This window comes from Pomacea canaliculata, linkage group LG3 (assembly GCF_003073045.1).
Source record: "Pomacea canaliculata isolate SZHN2017 linkage group LG3, ASM307304v1, whole genome shotgun sequence".
NCBI lineage: Eukaryota > Metazoa > Mollusca > Gastropoda > Architaenioglossa > Ampullariidae > Pomacea > Pomacea canaliculata.
Genome location: NC_037592.1, coordinates 4,371,240 through 4,381,588, shown reverse-complemented (window position 1 = coordinate 4,381,588; position 10,349 = coordinate 4,371,240). Strand labels below are relative to the sequence as shown.

Sequence of the window (10,349 nt, the reverse complement as noted above, 5' to 3'; positions counted from 1 at the left end):
TTCACTATAATATATTTCAGCTGATAATGCGGGAGTCTCTTTTAAGAAAAAAAAGCCCCCCTCTTATGCATTCACTAGAAGCCGAAATCCTTTGTTCATAACCTAGCGTGGTGCATCAGCAAAAACCGAAATTATGCACGGGTTCGTCGCTTTTATCCAAAGCGCCACAGGGTAACGCAGACTGGACAGGAACCTGAAGATACAGTCAAGCAGACGGACGCTGAGATATTCAAGTCCCAAACGTTGCAGAAGTCTCCAAGGCAACGGTTGGAGGTAAATTCGCTGCACTGAAATCGGTGAACTGTGATGTAGACATCCTCGCTGAAAGCATCAAAGAACTGTACGCACTCTGAAAGGGGAAAAGTCGCCAGACAACGTTCCAGCTGAGGTGCTCAAGCAGGGTAGGGAAGAAACTACAAAGGTCCTCACTGCTCTGTGTCAAAGAGTCTGTGAACGCAGAAATGGACGCAGTCACTAATCACCCTCCCAACCAAAAAAAAAAGAAAAAAAAAAAAAAAAAGGAAACGACAAACTGTTCCAGAACTACAGAGCCATAATCGTCATCATCAGCCACACAAGGAAAGTCATGCTGAAAGTAATGCAAAACTGCATCAGCACTACAGCTGAGGAACTGTAGTAGTAGAACGGATTGGCTTCAGACCAGATACAAGCACAGTTGAGGTCACTATCGCCCAAAGCAGGTATAAGTGGCGGGCCTCGTCAGCTGCACCGTCTATCCATGTGCCCCCCACAACGACAGGTACCATAGTCCGAAGACGAATAACTGATTGATGGTTCCTTTTCTCTGTCCCTTTCTCTCTTTGTGCATAAGACGTGGGACGAAAGAGTTTTTTTATTTTTTTTTTAGTGAAGGGGGAGAGAACCAAGTAAACAAGTTATCTGGATTTTTCCCCTTGAACTTTTCATGGCGTCCTTAGAGCTTTCTCAGGTGAGTTCCTTTTCACGAAGCCATCAGAATCTGTTTTGCAGTCAACTTCTCGTTTTTATGTCTTGAATCTCACGTTTCTGTGTTCAGTTTTTCATATGTACAGATGCACATTTACCTAGTACTGTTCACACCATATTTATTTCGTACAGTTAGGACTTGTTTCTTTGCAACCAGGAACTGAATTCCAAATTCAGTAAATGATCTGAGGTCACAAACTCCAAGTTATACGGCTACATTGTTGTTGGTGTTTGTTTTATTGTTTTTTCCCTGCAGTAGCATTGCAGTCTCTTATATTATTGTCTATATATTCTGAGAAGACTTAACTCGACTGCATGTGACGATGGAACGAAATTTGACATTCTAGTCTTCTTGGTAAAATTGTCGGTGGCTACTTTCTTTTTTGCTACTTCCGCCTTCGCCGATTTTCACGTTTTGTGTTTGTGTGTGCGCGCGTGAATGCGTTCGTGCTCCTGAGTATGTGTGTAGTGGTTTTACTTTTGTGATAGTAATGCTATTTGCTCACATCTTTAATAACTTGCTGTTTGTCAGTGCAAAATGCGGCGACTAATCTGATCAAACCAAAGATAGTAATAATAACGTGGTGACAGCGACATTTTGTTTAGGTCCTATCAAATAAAACTTTATGAAAACCTTGATTCCATTTGATGACAGATCTTAATTAAAGCTCATTTTGTTGTTGATGTTATTTATATGTTGAACTTAATTTGTCAGTATTGATGACCTATTTAAGAATAATTTGCTTTTGTCTAAGCTATCTTAGTTAGGGATTTAAAGTAATTTTTTTTATCCCTTCAGGCACATGAAAAAAATTAGCTCCTGATAAAGGTGAAAGGTTTCATGCCAAGTTTTATCGCTTGTGTCAAGATGAAATATAAGCGAAAATCAAAATTGGACGAAAGAAGAGAACACAGACATTAGCAGCGGCCATTGATTGTGGGAACTGGGTCATATTCAGAGACCTGTTGTGTGACGAGGATGTGGATGTGGCTGACGTCGAGAGATGTCTCGTTCTCCACAAGCTGGCTTCCACACCAGACATCAGCCTCTCGTTTGTAGAAGACATCGTGGACAAGATCTTGTCACATGACGTGAACATTAACATGACTGACGAAAACGGAGACACGGCTGTTATGGTGGCCGCCAGATGTGAGAACTGGAGAGTTCGTGTGGCTTCTGATGTCTAGACAGGGGGCGCTACCTGACAAAGACCGCGTGATCGCCTTTTTGCGGATACTGGGTCGTAGTGAGCACATGAACAAGAACTGCGGATTGAGCGTTCATATTTTAGTCTGTTTACGAGATAGTCTCAATCAGACGATACCTGAATGTCACCACAGAGCCATACATGATGTATTATTTCATGTTTCAGCCAAACTTAGATGTTGGTGGCTTGTCCATGACTTGCTTCCTGCTGCTATTGAACTATAATACTCTGGACGAAGATGGCTTGGGAGTTGTGCACAGACTTGCTCAAGGTGGCAAGAAGAGTCACATTTTCCTCTTACGCAAAGTGCGTAAAAGTGGCGGAGATATTAATTTACAGAATGCAGATGGCAACACAGCTACACACGTTGCAGTTAAAAATAAAAAGTGGAATATGGCGTGGGTCTTGTTACGGCGAGGAGCTAGAGTCGACATTCTTAACAACGACAAATACACGGTCTTACATATGTTGGCTCTGTATCTTCGTCCAGCCACAGAGAAGTGTACCAACATTTTCTCATTGTTGAAACCCGGCTGCCTGAATATAGACGCACGTGACAGCAGAGGAAACACCACCCTGCAGTTAGCAGTTAAAGAAGGAAACACTGAGGTAGCTGAAAAGCTACTAAACATTGGTGCACGTGCTGATGTGCTGGATGAAAATGGAGGGACTGTCCTGCACACAATGGCGACACAAAATCATGAATATACATCTTCATTGTTGAAACAAGCTATTGCTTGCGGTGCAGGATTAGAAATGAAAAACTTAGAAGGAAACACTGCTTTACACGTGGCTGCAAAGCTTGACAATTGGGATACCGTGGACAAGTTGATAGCTAATGGTGCTGTAGTAACCGAACATGACAATGAAGGCTTTACAGTTTCAGATAGGATTCTCAGGAGTAAAACGTCGCACACTGATTTGAGCAGATTCCGTTTTCTTGAAAGCTTTCCAGTCACTGTTCAGCTGCATTTGGCGGTCAAACTCAGACGTTGGAAATGTCCTTGAAGATCTGGTAAAGGAAGGTGCAGACGTGAACACCCCCGACCGCTTTGGATGTACAGTGCTTCAGAGACTTGCACAGTTGGATTCAGAGGCGCACATTGTCGGTGTATTCGGATTTCTGGTCAATAGAGGCGCAAATAGAGCCGTTAGAACCTCAGTTGGTGACAACTTGCTACATCTGGCTGCCAGAAATAAGCATTGGAGGGTTGTAGATCAGCTGTTGAGGCGGCAGTTCAGTGCATATGAACCCGACAGCGAAGGATATTGCGTTCTTCACAGACTTGCTGAATACAGAGGGAAGAACCTCCCGGCTCTCTTTAGGGTGCTCCATAACGGATGGGCAACAAATTCAGCTCGGGGTCCAAGTGGTGACACCTTATTACAGCTTGCAGCAAAACATGGAAACATCCCTATGGTCGAATATCTGGTTCAGGAAGGCGCTAAAACAAACATAAACCAACTGGATAGTGAGGGGTTAAGTGTTATTCATCAAATAGCTCAGTGTGAATCTGAGTACAGAGCAGGTAATCTTGTTTCTGTTGTAAACCTGCTGCTCAGCAAAGGAGCCAATCCTCGTCTTCGTAACTTGGTCGGCGACACTGCGCTAAATTTAGCGGCCAGTCACAACAACTGGAACATAGTCGAAAGTCTTGTTGAGAGCGGGTGTGATCTCAACCAGCCTGACAGTAAGGGATTTTCTATTCTTCACAGACTTGCGCAAAGAGAAGAATCGTTTAAGTACCCCTCAAGTGAAATATCATTGGACACCCTGTTTTGTATGCTTCTTGAGAAAGGGGCAAATCCTTTTGCTCGCAGTCCGAGAGGTGAAACAGTCTTGCATATGGCGGCTAAACATAGGAAGTGGACAATGGTCAAACGTCTGGTAGAGCGAGGAGCCAATATAAACGAACCTGACAGTGAGGGATTCTACGTTCTTCACAGACTTGTTCAAGACTCAGACAAAAATGACGAGATACTGGAACTCTTAGTTGGAAAAGGCGCGAATCTCAACTATAAATGTCCAAATATCGGAACGGCACTGCACATAGCCTTAAAAGGGCAGCGGTGGAGTTTAGCAAAAAAACTGGTTCAGTTGGGTGCAGATGTTAACGAACTTGATTTCGAGGGACTCAGTGTCCTTCACATTATTGCTGCGCAGAAATCAGTTTATTATGAAAGTCGTGGTCGCACGTCACTCATCCATCTTCTCATAACTAAGGGCGCAGATGTGACTGCACGCAGTCCTAGAGGTGACTCAGTTTTTCATTTAGCTGCTAGAAACGACAATTGGAATGTAATTGAGCAGATACTTACTCACGAACCAGATGGGGTAGAAAACAACAAGTCAACAGACTCTGAAAGTGAAGGATTAACTATTCCTTTCACGCTAGTTACAAATAATTACAGAGCAATGGAATAGAACATGTTGACGAACCAGACACTGAAGGATTCACTATTCTTCACAGGCTGGCTGGAAGAAGTTACATATGTGTGCGCTATATTTCATTTCTCCGTTTTCTTCTCGATAAGGGCGCAAGATGTGACACCCTGTGTCCCTCTGGTGACAGTGCCATTCATCTAGCCGTACAACACAACAACTGGTGTATATTAGAGGAACTGCTGCGGGATAAAATTGAAACACAGTCAGTCCCACTTGCTTCAAGTAAAAAGGTCTGTCAAGTTGTTGACAAAAGAGTAGGCTTAAAGAGAACGCGCAGCTCAAAAATAATTAGGAAAGAATGCGGAAGAGCGCCTTTCAACATCAATACCAAAGATTCGCAGGGAAACACAGTCTTACATCTCAGTGCCAAAGCGACGAACTGGGATCAGGTCCATACACTACTGACGTGTGGTGCGGACGCCACGTTAACAGATGACGAAGGCCTAACGGTCTTGTATCGCCTGGCTACTGCAGACGGTTTAAAGTTTAATGATAATCCCATTTGCAGGGTACTTGAAATGTTGAGTTCAAAAACCGTTGGCAAGATCGACAGACATGAAGTCAGAGTCGCACTGATTCAAATTGCAACACAAAACAAGAATGTAGAAGTCGTGGACACGTTGCTTGACCATGTGGACGACGTGAACATCAGAGACAGCAATGGTTGACAATTCTACACAGAGTCGTGCAGTGTCCGTCACCCGTGTCTTTGAAAATTGTGAAGACGTTGATGAAGAGAAAGGCAGACACAGAAATACCCAGTCCGAAGGGTTACACCGCCCTTCAGCTTGCAGCTCATTGTGGTAACTGGGATATTGTGCGAGAGTTGCTAGAAAATGGAGCCAGGGCTGGTAACACTGACAGCCAAGGAATGTCTGTTTTACACAGACTGCTCAGACGAGATAAATTGTCCTGTAAACCGGCAACTTATTTGTTCCTATCAGCTCCCTTTTGCAGCAGCAGCCCGAGGAATTCCAACGAAAGAAAATTACCTTTTGTTAAATTAATGGTTAGAAACGGTGTCGACATCAACACGAAAGATCAAAAGGCTTGACCGCACTACAGCTGGCATTGCTCGGTAAACAGTGGGAAGTTGTACAATTCCTTCTGGAGAGTGGAGCTCATGTTGATCAGAACAATCCATTAAAAGGGAAATCACCTTTTCATGAGCTGGCCATGGATACTAGTGTAGGTGCTGTAACAGCGAGATTAGTGACTGAACGGCTGGTGGTTCATGGGATAAATGTTAATGAACGTGACACACAGGGTGACACACCCGTGAACCTAGCCGCTAAAAATGGGAACTGGGAGGTGGTTAGGGCATTATTAGAGCATGGGGCTGATGCTAGCCTTCCAGACAGTCAGGGATGGTTTGTGTGTCACATACTGGCGAAGGACAACAGTCACTTGAAGCTTTCTGGAGAACGCCTGTCATGTTTATTGTTGTTACTAACTAGAAACTGGTTTTCAAGTAAACCAGACAGGACCTGACGGAAAGAGCTGTGTACAGCTGTCTATAGAGCATCGCCACTGGGAGCTTTTTTGGTGGCTAGCTGAATTTGGAGTAGCTTATTGTTTTACTTTAAAAGAAAAGAAAGCAATTTTGGAATGTAATTTTCTGTTAACAAGATATACGGGAGACGAGAATAAACTGAGAACTTTGATATTGCATGTCGCTGAAAAAGACGATTTTTCTTGCCAAGAACTTATGGAGCAAAAAAATGAAGCGCTGCAAATGAGTTTCTTAGCTTGTAGCTGGGTTGTGGCCAAAGCACTTGTCGAATGTGGTGCTGACATAGGAATAAATGTTGGCGGCGTCCCTCTGATGCATTTTCTTATATCAAAATTTTGGCAATCTGATCATGAGATGTGGCTTTCTTTTCTAGACGCTTTGCTGGCGAAGGGAGCAGATATTAACAGTCGGGATGAAAATGGAAGAACAATCTTGTTTCAGAGCTGGAGGAATATGAGGGCTCACGCTAATTTTTTTGCTTCATACGCGCTTCTTCGAGCATTGCTGGACAGAGGAGCCAGTCCTCTTATTGCAGACTGTAATGGAATATCGATACTCCGAGATGTTTTAGATCTTGACGGATGTCTGGCCACAAAATATGTCCAGTTCTTCATAGAGCGTGGCATCTCTACCTATCAACCAGCCTTAACAGAGACTTTCAGTATTCCCAGCCAGTCAGGAAGTATTCATGTATCAACACGATCTCCTACACAGCGGGCTTTTGAAAAGAAGTTTGTCAAGGCCTTTGAGATGCTCGTTGAATCAGGCGCCAGCTCCAACAGGGAATTATTTGAGCTCAGTACACGATATCAGGTGGAGCTTTCCTCCAGAGACAAGACAGGAGCCGAGACACAGATGCTGGACATTGTGAACCACGCCGCCAGTCAGCCTCGGTCTCTCAAGTCTTTGTGTCGCCTGACTGTCTCTCACGCTCTTGGCTGCGACCGTCGTAGGATGGACAGGGTTAAATCCCTTCACTTCCTGCTGCACTTCAGGATTATGTCCTATTCTCTGACTTACTTTCTACTGAATTACCATCTCCAGCAGACGAAACTGAAGATCTGTACTTCCAGAGGACAGAATTTAGTTTTTCGCGTTTCTCACCTACGTACACCCCATGGTCTGCTGTCTATGATTTCAGAAGTGACAATTACTTATCCCCCCGTTACAGCTACGGTTATGATACAGACGACTATATAGACTTGGATAAGGAGCCGTATTACGCGTGTTGGTAATTATTTTAAGCCCTGGCGATGTCATAGAACAATATCCCATCGCCCGCACAACTATAGGGCGAGACTGTCTGTATCGCTGTGTTTGGCGAAAATTTTCTTATTTGTGATGTCGATTGTTGAATCTGTGCTTTTGTTGATATGCTTGCTTATGTGTTTGATCATTTTGTTTGACTACCATAGAGTTTGTGTCAATCTGCTGACCAATGCTTTCTAAAATTCGCGTCGACTAACGGTCTCTTTTCTCAGACTGTGCCAGCTTGGTCACAGCTGTGTGGCCTTACAATTCGTCAGCGATGTGGGTGGTGTCGGTTCTCCATCACTGTAATATGCGGCGAGAGACAAAATCATTTCCTACCTGCCCAGTGCACATAGAGGGACGTCACTCTGCTGAAGACACTGGTTGTGTCTGTTTAACGTGCTTTCTATTTCTATTTTCAAGATGCAGTAGTAGGATATTTCTTTAAACACGTACACCATCGACGGTATTAATGCTAAGTTTACATCAGAGGATCAAATGTACAAAGCTAGGGGAAAAAGTTATTTCTATTTGCCACTTTAATTTGCAGATAACACTATAATGACTCACTGTTACCATTATTTCATTCAATTTGGTATGAACCGATCCAAATATTTTCTTTCATTTGTATCTTGTGTCCAAGTTAATTGATATAACAGCGTATTTTTCTTATTTTTAAATAAATTTAATTCTAATAAAATGGTGTCCAGCATATTGTCGTGTCATTAAAACATGTCATAACCAAGTAATACAGAACATAATTTTATGTCCAGGCTGTTCTAAAACATTCAAACATGAATATTTCCAGAAGTTTCTCTTTTTCTCATTACAAGAGGATTTCAATTTCGTTTTGAAGCCTCAGATAGCTTACTGAAGTCTTTGTACCTAAAATTCATTCTACTTTTCTGAAACCATTTTAATTTAATTTCTTGTACAGGCTGTATTTTATCGAAAACCCTTCTGCAGTCTGTTCAATAGTTCAGTTTGGGATTGAGAAACGTGGTGTTCTGTGTCATGCTTTTATCCTTCCATTTCGATCTTTTGTTTCTTTCCGGAATGACTTATTGTACCGAAATTTTAAAACTATGCAGAATTTTAGCTACTCGTTATATTTGAGATTTTTTGCTATGATAACAAATCGTGTTTGCCCGCCAGTAGAGAAAAGTTCTCATGATTTGTGAGCATTTATTTTCATTTCACAGACAAAGTGCACTTTTTCACCCGGTTAAGGTGTATGAAGCCAATAACTGAATGTGTCTTATTGATTGCATACTACATCATCATCATCATCGTCGTCGTCATTGTTGTATGGCGTTTTGAGCTTGTCCAAAAAGCAGGGATATGGTTGTATGTATATAAGCAAACTTTTAAATAATAATAATAATAACAATAACAATTATTTTGAAATAGGTACGTAAACGCTATTGAATTTTCTCCATAGACCTGCAGTTTGGTAGCTTTTTGTATTTTCTTTATTGTTAGATTGCTTCACACTCTTCAACTTCATTCCTCCAAATACCATCTTAGTTTTACAACTACTTTATATACTCCTGGACTGATTAAGTATGTCGTTGTAAATGTACAGTTTCATGATGCTGTTTGATCATTTTGTATTTCAGTAAATGTATTCGAAATTGCTCTTGTTTAACACACATAACAAACCAGATATTCTTTTTGCACAGTGCTTTATATTACTGATATAGGCTTGAATAGGTTTGTGATGAACATTGTTCTTAGAAACAAATCCAGAAGTCGTAAGATGTGGATGCATACGTAGATTTAAACGATTTAAAAATAACGAATAACACAACTGCTTCTACAGGAAGGCACACATGCTGTAACGGCTGTGAAATCTTTATTAATGTGAGTAGATGTGAGCAGGCGAGTCTGTTTATTTGACATTATCAATACAGAGAGTTGTTAAGGAAATTACTTTGGTTACTTGTGAATGTTGTCACTATGTTGTTGCTATTGCCTTGCTGTACTCAAGCATTTATCTCATTTATGGTTAAGGAATTGATGTTGAATTGTTTCTTATAACTTTTGCTTTTGTTATTAATATTATGTTTGATGAGATTTCTGGATTTCTTTTTGAAAGTGTATATTTACATTTAGTTTATTAGAAAATGAATATTTTGTAGCATTATTAGAACTGCATGAGATTGTACATGTGTAGACATTGATTAAATCGTTTTATCATTTCATCGCGTAGTGTATGATTGTCAGTGAAACCGTATATTATGTCATCCAGAAATTTACTTTATATTCTCATAGTCCATAGTTTTTCTGATAAAATTGCTTATTTGTCATTTTGAAGTGTTGTCTTTAGTTATGCTCGCTGAGAATTTATATTTTTATTGATATTAACATCATTAGATGTTTTAACTCTTGTTTATTTGACTTTGCTGCTTATTATTTAAATAAAGCTGTCAGAATAAAATAGCGGAAGTTGTTAAGTGATTTTCTTAAATTAGAATATTTTTAAGAGAATGTAAACTTGGGTGTATCGACACATTTTTATTTAACTTACTATATGTATGTGTGTGTGTGGGGTGGAAATTTGTAAATCGATTTTTCATTCCCATCGTTCTAGAGTTCTGAAATTTTCATTAGTTATTCATTTCCGGTAACTATGCAATATTAAATCATTTCAAACAGTCCACAACTAAGAAATAATTTATAAAAATATTAATTTAGAGGCTGAATTAGGGGAGATATGTAACTGCTCGCCAAGGCGAGTAAGCAATGTGTATCTCCACTTTTAGTCCTATAAGCAGGGAGTACAAAACAATAACAAAAGACTAAAAAGTTTAAGTAAAAAAAAAAAAAATGAAATATACTTTTATTTGAAATGTACTAAAAGGATAAAATAATTTTTTAATAAGATCTCGAGATTTTCTTTATTACATAAAACGTAAAATATAAAAGTGTGAGGGGCACTTAACTTGGATAATCCTCCGGTTTG

General features: G+C 40.6%; 1 protein-coding gene across 1 annotated transcript; it reads left to right on the top strand.

The window, feature by feature from the left end:
* The first annotated feature begins 925 nt into the window (after positions 1–925).
* LOC112558699 (ankyrin-3-like) lies at positions 926–9,824 on the top strand. The gene is made up of 6 exons (XM_025229297.1): positions 926–949; positions 1,124–1,142; positions 1,847–2,151; positions 2,340–3,015; positions 3,104–4,596; positions 5,635–9,824. The coding sequence occupies exons 1-6, from the start codon at positions 926–928 to the stop codon at positions 6,109–6,111; spliced, it is 2,994 nt and encodes a 997-aa protein (XP_025085082.1). The 3' UTR covers positions 6,112–9,824.
* Positions 9,825–10,349: the final 525 nt, after the last annotated feature.